The sequence below is a fragment of the Vicugna pacos genome, chromosome 26 (assembly GCF_048564905.1).
Source record: "Vicugna pacos chromosome 26, VicPac4, whole genome shotgun sequence".
In the NCBI taxonomy this organism is placed as follows: domain Eukaryota; kingdom Metazoa; phylum Chordata; class Mammalia; order Artiodactyla; family Camelidae; genus Vicugna; species Vicugna pacos.
Window position 1 is genome coordinate 1,866,756 of NC_133012.1, and position 23,582 is coordinate 1,890,337.

At 38.2% G+C, this 23,582-nt stretch overlaps 1 protein-coding gene across 11 annotated transcripts in view; it reads right to left on the bottom strand.

Annotated features, from left to right (window-relative positions):
- The window catches only part of PSD3 (pleckstrin and Sec7 domain containing 3), a 398,292-nt gene that overhangs the window by 95,774 nt on the left and 278,936 nt on the right, over nt 1-23,582 (bottom strand). For all 11 annotated transcript variants that reach the window (XR_012064351.1, XR_012064354.1, XR_012064353.1 and 8 more), the window contains one exon: nt 2,106-2,299. Coding sequence is in view for 8 of the 11 variants with exons in the window: in XM_072950169.1 (XP_072806270.1) it covers nt 2,106-2,299 (194 nt within the window). In the remaining 3 variants the exon portion in view is untranslated. The remainder of the gene's footprint in view (nt 1-2,105; nt 2,300-23,582) is intronic.

Below are 23,582 nucleotides of genomic sequence, written 5' to 3' on the forward strand. Positions count from 1 at the left end.
GAACACATCTGAATACATAATAGCGGAGAACTTCCCTAACTTGGGAAAGGAAAGACTTCTTGGTTGAGAAATCACAAAGAGGCCGAAATAAGACCAACCCAAAGAGGACCACCTCAAGACACACTGTAATTAGAATGGCCATAATTAAAGATAAAGATAGAATATTAAAAGCAGCAAGGGAAGAGCAATGAGTTACTTATAAGGGATCTCCCGTAAAACCATCAGCTGACTTTTCAGCCAAGACATGGAAGCAACCTAAGTATCCATCAACAGATGACTGGATAAAGAAGATGTGGTATGGATGTGTGTATACACACACACACAGACACACACACAGTGGGGTACTGCAATACTACTCAGCCATAAAAAAGAATGAAATGTTGCCATTTTCAACCACCCGCATGGACTTGTAGGGTATTATGCTTAGTGGAGTAAGTCATACAGAGAAAGGCAAATACTGTATTTTATCACATTTGTAGAATCTCAAAAATTAAATGAATAAATACAACAAAAAAGAAACAGACTCACAGCACAGGGAACCATATTCAATTTCTTGTAATGTGCTGTAATAGAAAAGAATTGAAAAAATATATATACATGTATATATATATGTATAACTGAGTTGCTTTGCTGTACACATGAAACTAATAATTGTAAATTGACTGCAATTCAATAAAAAATAAGAATAATAAAAAAAAGAAACAGACTCACAGATATAGAGAACAAACCAGTGGTTACCAGTGGGAGGGGGGAGGGGCAGGATAGGGGTAGGGGATTAGAAGGTACAAACTACTATGTGTAAAATAAATATAATAAAGATGTGTTGAACAGCCCAGGGAATTATAGCCAATATTTTATAACAAATATAAATGGAGTGTAATCTATAAAAATTTTGAATCACTATATTGTACACCCGAAACTAATAAAATATTGTAAATCAACTATACATCAATAAAAAAAGAATACATGTAATATGCAAAATAAGGTAGAGAAGACATGCAGAAAACGTCCTGGAGACAATCCTTCATCTTCAGACGTGTCCTTGCCCTTTTCCCCTGAACTGTTAGAGCTACTGTCACTGGCCACCACCAGAGTCCTGACACCCGCTGTTAGAGAAGAGGAAGTAGTCTAGCTGGCTGGTGGAGAGGGTGCACAGGAAGCACGGTGGGGATACTCCTATGGAACTTGGAAACCGTAAGTCAGGGTCAAAGCTCCTCTACTACAATGTTTCCCTGGCCTGTGCTCTAAAAGAATATGCTAATACACTACGAAAAAAGCACCCAGCCACAGAGGGAAGCCGCGGTACTGTTCATCCCACACTACGTGTCTGTGTCTGTAGGTGGGCAGGGATACCCTACAGGTGTGGCCTAATTCTGAGCCTACAGATCAGCTCATCATGGCCTGTTCAATATATCAAGCTGCTGTTTCACACCCCGCAGATTATTATGTAAACGTAGGAACATACTCCACTCCACTCAAACTTCCAACATTATGTGTCAGTAGTCAATCATGTGTCATGTTCACAGAGCTGTCACATGGGACCCATTCAGTTTCGCAGCATGAAGTATACCACACCCGTCTGTCCCCCACAGAGGCCAGTACTCCACACGTGCCTGGATCCCAATTCCATCCCTCCCTGCTTGGTCTCAAGGACCTTACGCTATTTATCATTCTATGTGCCACAAATTCAGCCTTTCCTTCAACCACCAGAAACGTAAACTCCATGAAGACAGGGACCTTGTCCATTCTACACACTACTGTATTTTTGACGCCTAGCACATAGCAGGGTACTCAAAATTATTTGTTTAAGACAAAAATAAATAACTGAATAAAGGCTGGAAAAGAATCATCTGTAAGAAGTCTTCCAGTTTGGAAGTTCTGTAACTACCTGGAGAAGACCAGGTGCCACCGTGTCTTTCTGACCAAGGGTGAAAGGCTTTATCTAACTTCAATTAACACTTCTCTAGAGAAACATAATATAATTTTTCTTTATCCCTTGATTTACTTCAGGTAAATTCACTGGAAGTTTTGAGCCTACCTTAAGGAAATAAAGGAAATAATAGAGGAAATAAATGAAATAGAAAATGTCAACAAATGATGCTTACTCTTCTTCCCATCCATATCTGCGTGGATCTTCCGGGCCAAGAACCCACTTTTGTACACAGCAGCGTTTGGGTCGTGAGGAATGTCCAAGAATGGGTTGGTCGTGCTCCCAATACGGCTGAGGGTCTTCGGATGTGTTCCATTAGCTTTCTCATCAGTACCTTCTGACGGAGACTTTTTTTTCTCTTCATCATCTCTAAGGTGAGAGAACACAAAGATTGAATACAGAGGTTGAATACTGTGAATAACACAATGTTCAATGAACAAAATTATTTAGTGTAGTAAACCACTGTATTTTCTAATGGACTGTAAGTCTTGGTAACCACCATGATAAGAACGGCTGTGGTTCACTAAAGGTCTCTGTGTGCCAGACATTAGTAATCATGACAGTCTTGTTAGACTGACATTAGTATCCTCAATCATAGATAAGGAAATAGACCCGAGGTTAGATAAATACACCAAACCACAGATCTAGTGGTTAAAGGGAGAAACAGTGAGGATATGACTGAGAAATCTCTGAAGCATCTGCACTTTCCACCCACTACAGTTTGTCTTCTTTCAAACAAGTGGAAGTTCTTTGGCAGAGATCACAATTTTGATTTCTGCACAGTCCAGCATGGTGCCAAGCATAGAGAATATGACAAATAATGGATTAAGTCCAGTGAGCAATATTGGACTGTATCTGCCAAATAACCAGGTTAATCTCTAATATCACCACCTCAGGTAAAGCTACCAGTGGATTAGGGTGGCGGCGCCGTGCACAGTGATTTGGAATCTTACAGCTACTCCTTTCCCAATCGCCATAAAGAGGGGGGGCATCCTGTCACCAATTGAGAAAGCTGCTAATTGCTCAGCCGCCTTTTTGAACCCTTGTTTCTTCAAGCAGAGCGAGTTTAACTCTGAGTTATAATGTACATCAAATATGAAGGAGGTGGAAAATGGATGGTCACGTTGGGTTCACAGAGAAGAGGGAAGAGTAGAAGTTTATAAGCTGATACACTGATGGAAAATACAGCATTTGAGTAACAGCATTTGTCTCAGTTCATCTGTTTTAATGTCCTGAATCATCTTTGGTTTCACTGTTTATTAAACTTTGAATACTGAATCTTTTATTAAAACTTTAACCAAAATAACCACCACCAAAATATATTTAAAATAAACCACAAGCCTAACAATCATTAAAAGTGTTTTTCATTATCAGAGAAAAATAGCCTTTTTTCTCCATTGGTGTTTGATAAGTAGTTGCAAGAGATATTAGAATAACACTGGACTCTAGCATCTATGTTTTACTTTTAATTTTATTTTTAGATCATTTTAGATTTGTAAAGGTAGTACAGAGTTCCCTTACGCCCATCACCCAATCTCCCCAATGTTGACATCTTATGTAACCACAGTAAAAATGTCAAAATGAAGAAATTAACAGTACAATACTAAGAACAAACTTCAGACTTTATTCTTATTTCATATTTTTTCAGTTTTTTATATATATATACACACATACAAACATGTACACTAATTGACGTACATACATACATCTGTATTTATTTGTATATGCATCCATCTATCCATCACTCCTTACCCACCTCCTCATGAGCTCATTGCTATCTCCAACCCAAGCCAGCACGACAAGGTTCATTCCAGCCTCTGTCTTTGCTTATTTGCACTTCCTCAACAGTGAGAAACCCAGCTCTCGTTACGTACAATATATTTATTGACAGATTTGTTCAAGTCTAGTAAACATATATACTAGTTTCAGAATTAGCAGCCCATGCTCATGTGAGAAAGAAATCTACCTACTAGAGCACAGTGTTTTCCAGAGCTACTCAGGTCAGTTCCTTTCTTCCTGACCCTCTTCACAATGGTTATGCAGTTCATTTGGAAAAGATTTAAATCGATTTGGTATAGTCTGAATTATAACTTGTATTCCCCATATCTTGGTTAATACTTAAAACATGTCTACACACAAAATGTATTCCTTGTACAGTTCTAGGGGAAGACATAATGCACCACTATCCACCACCACAAAACCAAACACAACAGTTCCATCGCCCCCCAAATTCCCCCCTTGCTGCCCTCTTCTAGTCAATTCCTCTCCCTGACCAATTTCTGTAAACTCTGCTCGGTCTTCCTTCCCAACAGTTTCGTCATTCTGAAAAATGTCACATAAGTGGCTTATTTTACTTGGCAAAACAGAGCTAAGATTCATCCATACTTTGAGAATCAATACTTTGTTCCCTTTTATTGTATTATTTTATTTTATGGACACACAAGTTTATTTATCTATTTCCTTTCCCCTACCCCAACTCCAGCTTTATTGAGGTAGAACTGCTTTTTTTTTTTAATTGAAGTATAATTGATAAACAATGTTGCGTTAGTGCCAGGTGTACAGCGAAGTGATTCAGTTACACACACACACACAAACACATTCTTTGTCAGATTCCTTTCCATTATAGGTTATTACAAGATATTTAATGTAGTTCCCTGTGCTGTACAGTAGGTCCTTGCTGTTTATCAATTTTATGCATAGTAGTGTGTGTCTGTTCATCCCAAACTGCTAATTTATCCCTCCCCCACCTTCCCCTTCGATAACTATACATTTGTTTTCTATGTCTGTGAGACTATTTCTGGTTTGTAAATAAGTTCATTTGTATCATTTCTCTTTAGATTCCATTTATAAGTGATATCATATAATATCTGTCCTTTACTGTCTCACTTCACTTAATATGATGATCTCTTTTGGTCAATCCATGTTGCTGCAAATGGCACTATTTGATTCTATTTCATTTTTTATGGCTAACATTTCTGTGTGTGTGTGTGTATTTACCACAACTTCTTTATCCAATCATTTTTCGATGGACCATTTAGGTAGCCATGTCTTGGCTATTGTAAATAGAGCTGCTATGAACATTAGGGTTCTTGTATCTTTTCAAGTTAAGAGTTTTCTCCAGAAAGATGTGCAGGAGTGAGATTGCTGGATCATCTAAGTCTATTTTTAGTTTTTTTAAGGAACTTCCATACTGTTCTCCATAGTGGCTGCACCAATTTACATTTCTACCAACAGTGGATGAGGGCTCCTTTTTCTCCACACCCGCTTCAGCATTTATCACTTACAGACTTTTTAATGATGGCCATTCTGACTGATGTGAGGTGATATCTCATTGTACTTTTGACTTGCACTTCTCCGTGCAAATCTAACACTAAGAATGTGATGGTGCAGTTGGATAATAAAGGTAAGTGCAAGTTCGCCAGGCAGAAAAAAAGTAAAGAGGGCACTTCCACTATTCACATTTATATGTAAATTATCATTTTTTTATTATAGTAAAACATTTAACATAAAATTTACCATTTTTAGTATTCTTAAATATTACAGTCCTATGGCATTCAGTACATTCACACTGTCGTGAAACCAAACTACCATCCATCTCCAGAAGTTTTCATCATCCAGACTGAAATTCTATACTCAGTAAACAACAACTTCTCATTCCTTCCTCCCCCAACAGTGGCAACCACTACTCCACTTTCTGTCTTTAAGAACTGGGCGACTCTAAGTACACCACAGGTAAGCGGAATCATACGGTATTTGTCTTTCTGTGACTAGCTTACTTCACTTAGCATAATATCCTCAAGGTCCACTCATGCTGTTGCAATTACAGAATTTCATTTTTTTGACTGTGTAACATTACATTGGATGTATTTCACAACTTCTTTATACATTTATCCACTAAGGACACTTAGGTTGTTTCTGTGCCTTGATTACTGTAAACAGGGCTGCTTCAACATGGGAGTGCAGGTATTTTTTGGAATTACTGCTTTCGTCTCCTTTAGATATATTCTCAGCAGCAAAATTGCTGGTCATATGGTAGTTCCGTTTTTAACGTTTTGAGGACCCTCCATACAGTTTGCCACAGCGGCGGCGCCAGTCTGCAGTCCCATCAACAAGGCAGAAGGGCTCCCTCCTCTCTACATCCTTGTCAGCACTTGCTGTCTCTTGCCATTTTGATGATGACCACCCCTAACAGGCAAGAGGTGATCTCTCATTGTGGTCTGAGGTTGCATTTCCCTAATGACTAGGGATGTTGAGCATCTTTTCGTGTACCTGCTGGCCTTTTAAGTATAATTTCTTTGGAAAACTGTCTATTCGTATTTTTTGCCCACTTGTTAATTGGAATATTTGTTTTCTGCTATTGGGCTGTATGAAGTCTTTACATATTTTGGATCATAGCCCCTTATCAGATGTATAGTACATTTTTTTTCATTCACAGGTTGCTGGGGGTTTTTTTTGTTGTTGTTGTTTTGTTTTGTCTGTTCAACAAGTTACTAAACAAAATGGCTGAATCTCCATTCTTCACCCTAGCTTCCTTTAATTTTTAAAGTTTATTTTTTCACTGAAGTGTAGTTGATTTACAATACTGTTTGTTTTCTCACTCTGTTGATCATGTCTTTTGCTGTGAAGAAGCATTTTAGTTTGATGTAGCCCCACTTGTTTTTTTATTTTATTGCTTGTGTTTTAGGTGTCACATCCAAAAAATCATTGCCAAGATCCATGTCAAGATTTTTCCCTATGTTTTCTTCTAGAAGTTTCATAATTTCAGGTCTTACATTCAAGTCCTTAACCCATTTCAATTCAACTTAGTTTTTGTGAGTGGTGTAAGATAGGAGTCTGATTTCATTCTTTCACATATGAAAATCCAATTTTCCCAACACCATCTATTGAAGAGACTATCTTTTTCCCATTGAGTATTTTTGGTTCCTTTGTAAAGTACTAGTTGACTGTATATATTTGGATTTATGCTAGGCTCTCAGTTCTGTTCCATTGATCTATTTGTCTGTTTTTATGCCATTATCATATTGTTTTGGTTACAATAGCTTTATAGAATAGCTTAAAATCAGGAAGTGTGATTCTGTCCACTTGGTTCTTCTTTCTCAGAACTGCTTTGGCTATTCAGGGTACTTTGTGAATTGATACAAATTTTAGGATTGTTTTTTCCCACTTAAAAATGCAACTGGAATCTTGACAGACTGCAGTGAATCTATAGATGTCTTTTTGTGGTATTAACAATTTAACAATATTAATTGTCTCAATCCATTGATATGGGGTCTTTTCCATTTATTTGTTTCTTCTTTAATTCCTTTCATCAGGGTTTTAAAGATTTCAGAGCAGAGATCTTTAATCTCCTTGGTTAAGTTTATTCCTAAGTATTTTATTGTTTTGGCTGCTATTTTAAATGGGATAATTTTTAAAATTTCTTTTTCAGGTCAATTTGTTGTGACTGTATACAAAAGCCAAGGATTTTTCTATGTTAATATTGTGTCCTACAACTTTACTGAATTCACTGATTACTATTAACAGTTTCTTGGTGAAGTCTTTAGAATTTCCTATGTATAATACCATGTCATCTGCAAAGAGACAATTTTACTTTATCTTTCCAATTCTGATGCCTTTTATTTCCTTTTCTTGCCTGATTGCTCTGGTAAGGACTTCCAGTACTATGCTGAATAGGAATGGTGTGAGTAGGTATCTTTTTCTTATCCTGATTAAAGGAAAACCTTTCAATCTTTCACTAGTGAGTATGGCATTAGTTTTGGGCTCGTATGTCCTTTATTATGTTAAGGAACTTTCCTTCTATACCTAATTTGTTAAAGAGTTTTTTTTTAATCGTGAACAAATGTTGAATTTTGTCAAGTGCTTTTTCTGCACACTCTATGAGATGATCATTTTTCCTTCATTCTATTAATGTGATGTACCACATTGACTGACTTGCTTATGTTGAACCATCCTTGCATCCCAAGTATACATTTCACTTGATTATGGTGTACAGTCCTTTTAAGATGCTGCTGAGTTTAGTCTGCTAGTATTTTATTGAGAATTTTTACATTATGTTTCATCAGGGATATTGACCTGTAGCTTTGTTTTCTGATAGTGCCCTTTTCTGGCTACGGTATTGGGGGAAATGCTAGCCTTATAAAGTAAGTTTGGAAGTGTCCCCTCCTCTTTAACTTTTTGGAAGAGTTTGCAAAGTATTGGCATTAATTCTTCCTTAAATGTTTTGTAAAATTCACCAGCGAAATGATTTGGTCCTTGGATTTTCTTTGAGATTTTTGATTACTGATTTATTCAGTTGCCTCACTAGCAATTGGTATATTCAGACTTTCTGTTTCTTCCTGGTCTGGTCTTAATAGTTTGTATGTTTCTAAGAATTTTTCCATCTTTTTCTAGGTTATCCAGGAGTTGGTGTATAGTTGTTCATAGTAGCCTCTTATGATTCTTTGATTCTTCGTATTTCTGTGGAATAAGCTGTAACGTCTCCTTTCTCATTTTGTTGATTTGGTCCTCAGTCTTTTTTCCTTGATGAGTCAATTTTGTTTATCTTTTCAAGAACCACCTTGTAGTCTGGGGACTCTTTTCTATTGTTTTCCTATTCTCAATTTCAATTATTTCTCCTCTAATCTTTACTATTCCTCTCCTTCTACCAACTTGGGGCTTAGTTTATTGTTCTTTTACCAGTTCCTTAGAGCAAAGAGTTATTTTATTTTTTTTTAACTTGGGATCTTTCTTGCTTCTGAATGTAGGCATTTATTACTGTGAACTTCCTTCTTAGAACTGCTGTGTTTTTGTATGCTGTGTTCCCATTTTCATTTGTCTCAAGATATCTTTTTATTTTCCCTTTAATTTCTTCTTTAAGCCATTTGTTGTTCAGGAGAGTCTGAGTGTTGTTAATTCCCAGGTATCAGGGAATTTTCCAATTTTCCTTTTGTTATTGATTTCTAGTTTCATACCACTGTGGTCAGAGAAAATAGTTGATACGATTTCACTCGCTAAGACTTCCTTTGTGGTCTAATGTATGGTCTATCCTAGAAAGGCTCCATGTATACTTGAGAGAAACACATATTCTGCCATTGTAAAAGAGGATGCTCTATATACATCTGTTAGGTCCATTTGATCTATAATGTTTTTCATATCCACTGTTTCCTTACTGATCTTAACCGATTCTCTGAAAGATCTATCCATTGCTGATAAGGTTAACTATCAGTATTAAAGTTCCCAACTATTATTGTATTGCTTTTTACTTCTCCTTTTAGCTCTGTGTTGGTTTTTGGTTTATGTATTTAGGTGCTCTGATGTTAGGTGTACAAATATTTACAATTCTTATATCTTCTTGATGTATTAATACTTTACCATTATAATAACTACATTCTTCATATCTTTTTACAATTTTAGTTTAAACTCTATTTTGTCTGAGATAAATACAGAAATTGTCCTACTGGTTTTTTTTGGGGGGATTACCATTTTATTGAAATATCTTTGGCTGTCCATTCTTTCACTCTCTGTGTGTGTTTTTAAAGCTAAAATGAGTCTCTTTTAGGCAGCATATTGTTGACTCTTGTTTTTTTTATAGTCAGTCATTCTATGTCTTTTGATTGGAGAATTTTAATCCATTTATGTTTAAATTATTGATAATTAAGGACATACTACTAACATTGAACTCACTGTTTTCTGGTTATTCTACAGATCCATGGTTCCCTGATTTTTATACTGCTGTTTTTTTCGTGTGTTTTGATGCCCTGTGGTATCAGTATGCTTTACTTCTTTACCATGTTCTTTTGTGTAACTACTATAGTTCTTTTTTTGTAACTTCCCTGGTAGTTATGAGATTTACACAAAATACCTTATAGGAGGGGGATCAAGACGGTGGAGTAGAAGGACAATGGGTTCACCTAGCTTGACAACATATCAAAACTACACACATACATAAAGAATGACTCTCATTAATATCAACATGGAGACTAGCAGACTAAACTTCCACAACCAAGGCTATGAAGAAAGATCTACATGGAGTCCGGTAAAAGGGAGGAGAAGCGATCTAGTCAGGATCCACACCCCTAGTTGGGACAAAGAAGAAGAGGGGGCTATCACAGGTTGGGGATCCTCCCTGGGGAGTGAGGGGTTCAAGCTACATGTTAGGCATTGTAGCCCTGAGGTCTAACACCAGGAAGACAAGCTTCCTTTGCTGGTTTGAAAACAAGTCAGGCTTACTAGAGGGCTTTAAGAAACTGACACTCTACTCTTGAAGACTACACACATAAGACTTGCTTACTCTGTCAAAGTGTGGTAACAGCAGACTGAAAACTGGCCTGGAGCTCTGGATGGCTAATCATGGCCAACCCAGTGTATCCACTACCCCGCACTGGGCTCCTGTTCCAGCCCCTCTTGCTCTGGTGCTGCTACCCACCTAGGTGGAGCATGCTGTTGCCAATGAGAGGGCACACACTTGGAGGGAACTGGTTCATCATGGACCCTGGACCTGCTTCTGACCAGAAGAGAGGTGGTCACTGCCAGCACATATGTTGGTGCAAATGCTCAGGAGGGAGCAAGACTAGTTCTAGCTCCAAGGCTGAGACTGCCACCAGCACAGCACACGTCCCTGCACACATCTGGGAGGGAGTCTGCTCAGCAGTGTGGCACCAGCCTCTCTAGCACTGACTGAGCCCTAACCAAAGCATGCACACCATGGTGGAAAAGAAACCAGCAGAGAAGTACAACTCTAAACCCTCAGGCCCTGGAAGGACTGCACCCAAGGTGGAGACCACTGTCATACCCCAAGAAACCCAAACACCTCAGAGCTCTGGCTCTAGCCCCATGGGCACTTACTCAGCCTCCTGTAGGGATGTGACTGTCTTGGAACATAGGAGAAGCCCTGGCTCCTCCCACACCAGTCCTACCTCCCACCAAGATGGCAACTGCCAATGGATCCTGGAACAAGATGTGGCCCAAGCTCATTTCAGACCCAGCTCTGCCACCAAAGCCACTGGCCACAAAAACTCCACAGAAACACTTCCACACAAGGACATGCCTTCAAGCCCAGGACAGGTAACTGTTTGACCTAATTTCACAGAGACAGAGAAAGTTAAACAAAACGAAAAGTCAGAGGACTATGTTTCAAAAGAAAGAAGAAAATAACAGAAGAACTCTAAAAAACCCTAATGAAACAAAGATATTAATTCACCTGACAGAGAGTTCAGAGAAAAGCAGTAAGAATGCTAACTGAACTTGGTAAAAGAATAGATGAACAGAGTGAGAACTTTAATAAAGAATAGAAAATATTAAAAAAAGAACCAGTCAGAGAAAATATGATAACTGAAATGAAAAATATATTGGAGGGATTAACAGCAGATTAAGCGATACTGAAAAACACGTAAGTGATCGGGAAGACAGAATAATGGAAATCACCCAGTCAGAACAGCAAAAAGAAAAACAGGTTTAAAAACATTTGAGGATAGTTCAAGGGGCCTCTGAGGCAACATTATGCAAACCAACATTTGCATTTTAAGATCGCATCCTAGGCCACAAAACAAGTCTCAACAAATTTAAGAGGATAAAAATTACATCAAGAATGCTTTCTTAAAAAAAAGAATAATGTTTTCTGACCACAATAGTATGAAATTAGAAATCGATCACAGGAAGAAAAATGGAAAATACACAAACATGTGGAAACTAAACAACATGCTACTGAAAAAACAGCCAATGGGTCAATGAAGAAACCAAAGAGGAATTCCATTCCTGGGTATACATACCCAAGAAAAATGAAAACACTAATTTAAAAAGATCCACACACCCCAATGTTCACAGCAGCATGATTTACAATAACCAAGACAGATCCATCAACACATGAATGCATGAATGGATGAAGAAATAGAAATTATAAGACCCTGTTTTAAACTAATACCAAATTCAACAGAATTCCTAAGAGATTCAAACTTTTACTTTTCCTCTCATTTTATTGATCTTACAATTTATATATTTTATACTGTATAACTAATAACAGGTTATTGTAGTTATGTTTATCTTTTTACTCCATATTTTAACTTTCAAACTAGAGTTGTAAGTGAATTGTGCACCACCGTAACTGTATCACAGAATCCAAGTTTGGCTGTATATTTACAATTACAAGCAGATCTCACGATGTTGATTACCATCCTTTAATTTCCATTCAAAGAACTCCCTTTAGCATTTCTTGTAAGGCAGGTCTAGCCATAATGAATTCCCTCAGTTTTTGATTGTTCAAGAAGTCTTAATCCTTCCTTAATTGTGTCTACAACTTCGGGGATAGTATTCTTGGTTGAGTATTTTTCTTTCAACATTTTGAGTATGTCATCCCATTCTCTCCCGGCCTGAAAAGTTTCTGTTGAGAAATCTGACTTAGTCTTACGGGGTTTCTCTTGCATTTAACTTCTCTTTCTCTCTCACTGCTTTAAAAGTTTTTCATTATCTTTGACTTTTGACAATTTAATTGTAATGTGTCTAGTGGTAGCCCTATTCCAGTTCAACCTACTTGGGCCTCAAAGACTGGACGTCTATTTGTCTTTACAGGTTTGGAAACGTTTCAGCTATTACTGATTTAAATATGCTTTCTATTCCTTCCTCTTTCTCTTCTCCTGGAATTCTTACAATAGGAATATTATTTATTTTCATTGTGTACCATAAGTCCCATAGACTTTCTTGACTCTTTTTCATTCTTTTTTCTTTTTGCTCCTCTGACTGAGTAATTTCAATTTTCCTACCTTCCAGGTCGTTGATTCTTTCTACTGTATGGTTACTTCTGCTTTTGAAGCTCTCTGTTGAATTCTTCAGTTCAGTTATTGTATTTTTCAGCTCTGGGATTTCTGTTTGGTTTTGATACTTACTACTTGTATTTTATTGAAGTATGAGTGATACGCACATTATGTTAGTTTCAGGTGTACAACTGTGATTTGATGTCTACATACATTAGAAATTATCACAGTAAGTCTAGTTACCATCTGTCAGTATACAAATTTAATACCATATTACTGACTATACTTCCTACGATACACATTAGATTCCCAGGACTTAATTCTTTTTATAAATGAAAGTTTGTACCTCCTAATCCCCCTGTCTATTTCTCCAGCCTCCCACCACCCCTCGGCCTCTGAGAAACAACAGTCTGCTCTCGGCATCTATGAATCCGGCTTTGTTTAGTTTTGTTTGTCCATTTAAATTTTTATGATTGCACATATGAGTGAAATCAGACAGTATTTGCCTTTAACCGTCTGACTTATTTCACTCAGTATAATAGCCTAAAGATTCACATTAGTCAGTCAGTGCAAATGGCAAAATTTCATATGGCTAAATAATACTTCAGTGTATGTGTCTGTATCACAGCTTCTTTAACCACTCCTCCATCGATGGACACTTAGGTCGCTTCCATACCTTGGCTATTTTAAGCAGTGCTGCAGTGACTATGGGGGTGCATACTTTTTTGAGTTAGTGTTTCTGTTTACCTCAGATGAATACCCAGAAGTCGAACAGCTGGACTGTATGAAGTTCGACATTTTGAGGGACCACCATGCTGATTTTCACAGCGGCTGCACCAATTTACAATCCACAACATTGCACAAGCATTCGTTTTCTCCACATCCTCACCAACATTGTTCTTTTGACTCTTTGACACTAGCCGTTATGACAGGTGTGAAGGGAGATCTCACTAGTTCTGATTTGCATTTCCCTAATAATTATGATGCTGAACATCTTTTCATGCGCTTATTGGTGATCTATGTCTTCTTTGGAAAACTGTTCCGCTCCTCTGCCCATTTTTCAATCAGTTTTTCGTTTTTGTTGTTGAGTTGTATGAGTTCTTTAGATATAATTTTGGTATTAATCCCTTATCATATATATGACTTGCAAATATCTTTTCCCATTTGGTATGCTGTCCATTCATTTTGTTGATGGTTTTCGTTGCTGTGCAAAGCTTTTTAACTTGATGTAGTTCCATTTGTTTATTTTTGCTTTTGTTTCTCTTGCCTGAGGAGACATGTCCAAAAAGATATTGCGACGACTGATGTGAAAGTGCACGCTGTCTGTACTTTCTTATAGTTTTACCGTTTCAGGTCTTACATTCTTTTTGTATGTGGTGTGACACAGTGGTCTAGACATGCTGCTTTTATGATTCTCCCTTTATCTTTTACTTTTGACATTTTACTTGTAATGTGTCTTGATGTGAAACTCTTTGGGACTCACCTTGCTTGGGACTCTGTGCTTCCCAGACTTGAATGTATTTCTTTCCCAAGTTGGTGAAGTTTTCAGCCGTTATTTCTTTGAATCAGTTTTCTGCCCCTTTTTTCTCTCTTCTTCTGTGGCTCCTACGGTGTGGATGTTATGCACTTGATGTCATCCCACAGATTCCCTAAAATGTACTCATTTTTAAAAAGTCTTCTTTTTACTGTTCTGTTTGGGTGATTTCCACTCCCCTGTCTGCAAGTTCACTGATCCATTTTTCTGTATCATCTGGTCTGCTGTTGATTCCCACTAGTTTATTTTTCAAGAGAGTTGCTATATTCTTCAGCTTCTTAAGTTCTTTCTGTTTGTTGAATTTCTCACTGTTCATCCATTCTTCTCCCAAGTCCAGTGAGCATATTGATAACTTACTTTGAACTCTTCATCAGGTAAATTACTTAACTGCACTTCAATGTGGGCTTTTCTTCCCCCCAGGGATTTATCTTGTTCTTTCATTTGGAACATGTTGCTCTATTTCCTAATTTTGCTTGACTCTCTGTTTCTTTCTCTGCATTATTCAAAACAGCTCCTTCTCCCTGTCTTGAAGGAATGGCCTCATGCGGAAGGTGAACCTTATGATATAATCTTGCCCTAGTTCTTGGTTGTCTTTCAAACTGTTTTTGATTGTTTCAGCTCCATGGGATTCAGAAACACAGCCCCTGTCGGCCTGAGCCTGGCATTCAAAGTACGTCAAGAATGTGCACTGAAGACCCTGGTTAGGTGGAGCCACGGGTTTTGCTTTGCAGATGGGGGAAGCCTCGGGCTGTGCTCTGCTCGACACCACTGTAAGCAGGGCTGCTGATGGGCTGCACAGCTCCCCACCGCTCTGGTAAGATCCCCCGGCCGGGCGGGCTGAAAGCTGCACTCAGCAATAACTAGGGCTACAGATTAGCTTCCCTGCCTGACAGCTCTAAGGCCACTGATTCCGTGTGTGGTCATGACTCGAGCCAGACTTTGTCCTGAGTTCCCTGACCAAACAGGGCCAAAGATTTTGCTCCAGGCGGCCATCAGCTCTGCTTACCCTCCTCTCAGCTTGAGCTAGGCAGCTTCCCGGTGTCCTCGCTCGTCCTATGTGTCACATGAGTTTGGGGGCCACACTCTGCAGTGGGTGCAGCTATGACTTAGCTCCTCCCTCTGGGCGCGAGCAGACCAGGCCCCAGGACCAGCAGAATTCCTCGTCTGGGCGGCCTCGCTTAGGCAGACGTCCACCCTGCTGAACCGCCCTGGTCAGACTGAGCCACTGACATGGGTCTGCAGATGATAAAGCCACTGGTTTGACTACTGTGTGGCTCGGCTGGTAGGAACTCAGTCTGCCGAGATCCACATGATGGTTCCTGGGAGCTCCTCTCCCCTTCTCCCTCTCACTCAGATGCCTTGTAGTTGAGACTCGATTCCCCTCTGATCCTCATTTTCAGGTCAGTGAGCTTTTCTTCTCAAAGCTTTAAACATCTCTTTAGTCTCTTCTTGCTTACATGGTTTCTAACACATTAGATGTAATTTTGATGTTTCTTCCTCATAGGTAAGTGTTTTGCTTCTCTGACTTCTTTCAAGATTTTTTCATTATCTTTAATTTTCTACAGTTTGTAAATGATACGCCTACAAGCAGTTTTGTTTTCGCACCTGTAATTTTTATCCTGCTTGTTGTTCTCGGAGTTTCCTGGGTCTGTGGTTTGGTGTCTGACATTAACCTGGGGGGAGATTCTCAAATACTCCCTTTGTGCCTTTCTCTCTCTCCTCTCTTTCTGGTACTTGTCATGCATGTGGGTTTATCTTTTGTAGTTGTTCCGCACCTCCTGGATAGTCTGTTTGCTTTTTTTTTCTTCCTAGTGTTTTTTTTTGCTTTTCCAATTTTGAAGTTTCTATTGACATATTCTTAAGCACAGAGATTCTCTTCTCAGATGTAGCCAATTCACTAATGAGCCCATCAAAAGCATTCTTTACTTCGGTGGCTGGTTTTGATCTCTAGCATTTCTTGATTCTTTCTTAGAATTTCCACTTCTCTGCTCCCAGTGTCCATCTGTTCTGCATGCTGTCTGCTGTATTCATTAGAGTCCTTAGCATTTTAATCAGAGTTGTTTTAAATGCCTGGTCTGATCATTCTAAATCCCTGTTGCATCTGAGTCTGGTTCTGACGCTGGCTCTGTCTCTCCAAATCATGTTTATTACCTTCCAGGATGACTTGTGGTTTTTTTCCTTTTGAAAGTCAGAATTAACGTACTGGGTAAAAGGAACTGCTCTAAATAGGACTTTGGTAATGTAGTGGTAAGGTGGGGAAGGGAAGCCGTCTAGAGTTCCTCGATTTGGTTTCAGTCTTTAGTGAGCCTGTGAGCCTCTGTCTCTGAACTGTGAACTTTGCTCGAGCTTCTCAGTACCCCCCAGAAGCAAACAGAGCACCTTCCACCCTCTCCCTCACTGTGTGGCAAAACCAGAGGACCAGGCTTGCCTCTGCTCCTTTACCTCTGGTTTTTCAGTCTGCATTCAAGTTAGGTGGGCTGAGCTCAGCGAGCCTGACAATCACTCAGGTCCCCATCGTGTTCTCCAATCTAACGTTCTCGGGTGCCCTGCACTTGGGTTACAAAGCAGGTGACTGACTTCACTGGGCTCAGTATTTCGTGCACATACGTCTCTAGCCAGAACATTAAAGACAGGAGTAGAGTATGAATCAGGTACCAAACTCCACCTTGAACATGCAAACATGACCATTGTCCTAACTTAACTTCTTAACCTCACAATCACCCTAAAAAGTTATCAAGGTTCAGACAGGTGAACCTCACATGAGCAGGACTCATGGAAAGTGGCTAACAGGCCTCCTTGGGGACCTCCCTGTTTCTGAAGATCTGAAAGTCACTGCACCACCCACAGGGATGCCTGCTGAGCAGCGGGGCAGCAAGTGGCCAAGCCCTTGCTTGCGTCCAGGAGGGAGTCACTGCCAGCTCAGTAATGATTAGAAGCAGCCTTCAGTTGCCAGGCAGTTTGCTAAGCAGTGGGGATATCAAAATGGTTGAGAGCAGGGAAAACAGATGAAATAATAATAATGGGTAATATGTTTTTATAAAAAGGAGTATTACAACATGCACCTTGATAGAGCTGAGCACTAAACAAGGTAGGCCCAGCGAGGTGGGAACAAGGGAAGAATATGTATCAAACCTGCTGAATCACAAGCACAAGGAAGCTTTACAGAGTTGGAAGGGGTGAGAGATTATGATGAGCATTGTATAGGTCTGAGAATTTACCAAAAAACCCCATGAAATTAGACACTTAAATGGGTGAATTTTATTGCACATAGATACAATACCAGGGGACAGGAAGTGGGAAGGGAGTTTGAGATTTGCAAAACTTAACCACTATATATAAAAATAGTTTAAAAAAAATAGCTTCTGTATAGCACAGGGGACTGTATTCAATATCTTGTAATAACCTTGAATGAAAAAGTATATAAAATGAATGTATGTATATATATACATGCATGACTGGGACATTATGTTATATACCAGAAATTGACACATTGTAACTGACTATACTTTAATTAAAAAAAAATAATAAGTAAAGTATACCTCAATAAATCTATTTTTTAAAAAATGAATATAGTGGTTGAGTGAAGGAACAGAACACTAAGTTGAATATCATCCTAATATTGTGATCAGGTGATTGTTGGAAAATAAAGTGAAGGATAAACTTATTTTTAAAATGTGCTGACCTGTCATGGGGCTTCTGTTTTACATTGTATTATGCCACAAGGCAAGAGGAGTTTAAAATGGATCTGTCTTTGACACTTACCAAAAATAGAAAAATAAAAATCATGTAGTTAAATTAAAAAATTCTGATGAACACAGGAAATACATTTTATTTTCTAAACATTTCTTACTCTGACACAGGCATCTTAACTGTAAAAAAGAGAATATGCTTCTATTAAAAAAGTCAAGCTCCATCATTAGCCCCTAAACACCAACCAGAATGCCCACTGGGGTGGGGGGAGGAGGATGTAGGTTTTCTGAAATACAGGATCTGACTGACTGTACAATGACTGTAGCATGCTTTCCAAACTAACAAAGCTTACCTGCAGATGTTAAGATGGTTTTTTTAAAAAACATGTTGGGAATACACTAGGGTCAAGACAGGTATTAGATGTTTCCAAGAGACTTACCAGGAAATTTTTAATGGGCAACTGAAGATGATTTCCTTTAACTGATCTGGCTAAGGTTTTCACCTATGAAAATGAAGGTTTGTGTGTACATCACAAAGTACACACACAAAACACTCAATGACATCTAAGCAACCGTGGTCTAAAACGTCCGAGGCACTGTGCTAGCCACTGTATGCTTCTTGTAGAAATTGTACTTATTGTACTTTTTCTTGTGTCATTCTTTAACAGGCAGTGGAGGCTTAGCAATTGATATAGATATAAAATTCAAAATCATCAGCATATTAAGAAAAAACACTTTCCTTATATTCCAGCCTCTGTAACTTCTTGCATCTCAGTGATTTAAAATTGCTCTTAAATCACTACTAACGTTATAGTCACATTCCATCTGCTCTCCAACCTGTCTGCTCTGCATATTCTGCAGTTAAAGATTGTATTTGTAAATCACATCACTTTCATCATCATCTTTGTGGATATTAAAACTGTTGTAACAATAAAATCCTTAAGCATTCTAAGTATCCATCTCAATCTCATCGAGAGAGATGCCACTTAAAGAGAAAACAGACTTTTTTTTTTAACTTGCCCTTTTAAAAAGTTAAAAATTGGATGACAAATGTTTCCAGTACCTGAGTTCAACGTGTTTGAGATGGCTGAGAAAAATAGGTACTTACAGATTAAATGTTAAGTGTGAGCTATGATTCAGATGCTTAATAAAATTACACTTCACAGAGCTATGGGAGAGAATCTCCCCTAATTTTAAACCCTGAAATCTTCCTTTAAATACTAGAATCTAGGAGACTGATCCATATTCAGTATCATTTTTAGCTAACAAATTTTTAAGTGATACCAATTCTTCAGCTCAAAATCTAATTCAGATGAATGACCACCTTTTCATAACTAAGGCCTTGCTCTCTTGGTTTCTTTTCTTTATCTTACACTCAAAATATTTTCAGTGAATTTATAAATAGGAAAAAAATCAAACCAAGAATATCCTTTACATATCCACTGTATATAGAGATTTATCCTTCTTTAATATTCACATGAATTACCTTCTAAATTTGTGAATTTCATGTAATATTACATTAGAATTACTATTACGCTAAGAGTGCAGCATGATTAGTGCTCTCCAGTGAGGAATGCGAGGGTGATCTAACAGAGCAACGATGTAAGACTGTCAAATCTTACTCTTTTCTAGTGTTCAACGAGCAAAATGCGTATCCAGAGAATGCTTAATCATACAAGTAAGTGGAGAACTGAGTTTTATTCTTTCTTCATAGTCAACTGTCTCATACGGTTACATTAATTTTTCCATGGCTAGTTCCCTCTCTACCAGTAATTCCTAATGCCAGCCCTCCTACCTTTCCCCCACACACTCAAATACTTCTCTATGCATTTATTATAGTCACTGTATGTACAACCATTGTCCACCTTACAGTAATGTCTTTTTGTCTTAGTTTTCTCACTAGTAATTTTTATCAGCCTATAGATGGCTATTTGGGCATGTAAAATGAGAACTACTTTTGGACTTTTAGATCAAAGTATCACATAAATGTCTTGATCGAAAATAACTTGTGTGAGTAAGAAAGTTTTCCTTGATCTACATCTACTATTAAGAAACACTCTTGTGATTAACAATTTTATATATCTAGATTAATTAGGGAATTATTATAATAAAGTTATTTAACAACATAATTCACTATAAAATGAATTACCATGGTTTCTCTCTTTTTTTGATGGAAATAAAATAATTTTACTTCAAGGTAAAAAGTATTTTAAAATAAGACAAGAAGTGCCCTTTTCTTTAGGATACAAGTTCAAATCTAAAAGGCAGATACAGGAAATTTCCACTTTTCTTCCTGGAGGAACCCAATGCTGGCAAATAAATCAGGGAGAATTATTACAAAAGAGAAAATGATAAAACCTAAAATGCAAGGCAATGAATTACATTTATCAGCTAATGGTGCCTTATCTAAATCAGCCTGAGTTAAAATAAAAACTCACTTGGCTAAAAATACTACTATTCTTTTGAGATGGCCATTTCCTAAGGAGCAAGAATCGAGACTACACTTTAATTGATACATATTACTACCTAAAACAAAATTAGAATCAACACTGAGTTATATAAAATACAGAAAGGGACCAAGTAGAGAAAGTAAGAGTTCTTTTCTTGGAAAAAGAGCCTACATAGCAAAGAGATTTTGGAAGCAGCTGTCAATTTCAGACTCAGACCTTTGGACTGGACGAAGAATTAACTGTCATGTGAAGAACCAGTAATCCCACTGCCTTCATCATGCTCTAACCCACACAGAGACGTCAGGACAGGGACACACCATACTCACAGGCAGTGGCACCCACAACGATGGCAGAGGAGAGGGAGGAAATCCTATGAGAGTTTTCTCTACATCCTGGAATCAACCAGTAAATGGGCAGCATAGGTCTCCTGCACAGACCAGCTGCAATTAAAGTTCATTAAAAAACGATAAAGAGGCCAAACAATTAAGTTATTTAAAACCACACTTTTATAAGCTGAGGGCTCCCATAACACATGATCTGAAAGACAGAAAGATCCCAATGGGCCACCCTCTTACCTAATTACCAGGATAATTCTGTATGAGAGGGCAGACAGAAAACAATTTAGTTTAGAAGCACAGACAAAGGTATCAAACTGCCCTTGTGAACTGAGTATAGGTACCATAAAATAGCCAAGATCTCCCTGATGCAAGGTTGTAGGAATGCCTATTCTGAGCTAAATAGAACAACTATTCACAATGATGCGCGAGGTCAGTGCTGCTGCAACCCAGACGCCAAGGGAAGTGGAGGGTGGAGGGGGATCTACAAGTACGTGATTTAAAACTAGTTTTGGTGTGCCTTCTAAACATGAAGCTGGATACATGAATTTTTAATACTTTTAAAAACCGTAGTAAGGGAGATTTCTTACAGTCCTAAATACTGTTGCACAATAAAAGCAGTGAACACGGGAGCCCAAAGGTAGAAGGAAAAGACAATTAATTTTCCTAATGAATAATACCACACTTATTTTATCTTCTGTCCTGTTAACTGCTATATTCTCTGAAGACCCTCGTGTAGCTAAATTTTAAATAATTCTAACATAAGTTATAAGCTTCTATATCCACTTCAAACTCACCTCACCATCCCATCCCAATTAGGAAGAGTAACTAGTCCTTACTTATAAAAAAAATCATTTCTATTAGGCTGTAAAATCTCTTAAGACCAGGGAAAATGCCTTTATGCTGCATACACCTTTATTCTTCACAAATTTCCAGCATACTGCCTAGTACAAAGTAGCTTTCTGAATACAGAACAACTGGGCAAAGGAACCGGGAAGAAATGTGAGCCAACCCCTTGGTACAGTCTGGGTAATGCGTTCCTCACTTCAGCTTGTATGTTTTCATCTTTGGACAGTCGGCCCCTCCGTCCACCCCATGCTGTGTTCTCCTTAGGCAGAGAACCTGTGTCTTCTTCACATTTGTATCTACAGCACTGGGCCAGGCACAGAAGTAGCCGTAAGGACTGCTTGTAGAATAGATGGAGGACTAGTAATTCTAGGAGCATTCAATGAGACTAGAAGTTTAACACAAAACTCTCTTAATATACACTGGGACACGTCTCTGCCCAGCAAGACTTGATAAGAGTACACAGTGCTGCCCTGAGGAGCCAGGGCGCCTGGGAAAACTCGCCCTGGCTTTGCCACTACACTAATCGTGTGACTTTGATCTGTTAATAAATGCTTTTTTACTTCATCTTCTTCATGTATGAAATAAGAACACTGAACTGAAGTGGTACTTTTCAAAATAAATTTTTAAAGTACAGACACCTTTAAAAAAGCAGTATTAAGCAGAATGCTAAATACATATTTTAAAAAGATAAAATGGGGCTGCTTGGGTCAGTTGAAATAGGCATGATGCTCATGGGAAGTAGAAATGGGTCCCTGTCATCTTCCCCTTGCCCCCTACTATGTCACCTAGGAAGATCCCCACACATGTCCCTGAACCCTAGGGCTCCATGGAACTCAGTTTGCAAACCAATGACTCTAAGGTCCCTCCAGCTAAAACAGTCCATGATTCTATAATTCTAAGGCTCTAAAATCAGCATCAAATCCCATTTACCGTCACATCAAGAAGAGTAAGACACCTAGGAATAAACCTACCTAAGGAGGGGAAAGGGCTGTACTCGGAAAACTATAGGACGCTGCTGAAAGAAACTGAAGATGACACAGACAGGCGGAAAGATATACCACGTTCCTGGACTGGAAGAATTAATCTTGTTAAAATGGCCATACTACCCAAGGCAATCTGCAGAGTCAATACAATCACTATCAAAATACCCATGGCATTCTTCACAGAACTAGAACAAACAATTTTAAAATTTGTATGGAAACAGAAGGCTCCAAATAGCCAAAACAAATCTTGAGAAAGAAGAACAGGGCTTTCTGATTTTAGACTGTACTACAAAATTACAGTAATCAAAACAGTATGGCACTGACACCAAAAGAAGACACACAGATCAACAGAACAGTATAGACAGTCTAGAAATAAGCCCATGCACTTATGATCAGTTAATCTATGACAAAGGAGGCAAGAATATACAATCGAGAAAAGACAGTCTCTTTAAGAGAGACATGTAAGAGAATGACATTAGAATGTTCTCTAACACCAAATAAAAAAATAAGCTCAAAATTGATTAAAAACCTAAATAAGAAAACATAAGCAGAATACTCTTTGACATAAAATGAAGCAATATTTTTTGAGTCTGTCTCCTTAAGCAAAGGAAATAAAAGCAAAAATAAACAAATGGGACCCAATAAAAAACTTAAAAGCTTTAGCACAGCAAAGGAAATCATTAAAAAACAAAAAGACTTCACTAAATGGGAGAAAATATTTGCAACTGATATGACCAATAAGGGGTTATTATCCAACATATATAAACAGCACATACAACTCAATATCAAAAAAACAAACAACCTGATTAAGAAATGGGCAGAAGACATGAATAGACATTTTCTCAAAGAAGACATGCAGGTGGCTAACAGGTACATGAAAAGATGCTCAACATCACTAATCATCAGGGAAATGCAGATCATAACCAGAGAGACATCACCTCACACTTGTCAGAATGGCTATCAAAAAGAAGACATAACAAATGTTGGTGAGAATGTGGAGAAAAGAGAACCTTCATACACAGTTGGTAGGAATGTAAACTGGTGCAGCCATTATGAAAAACAGTATGGCAGTTTCTCAAAACACTAAA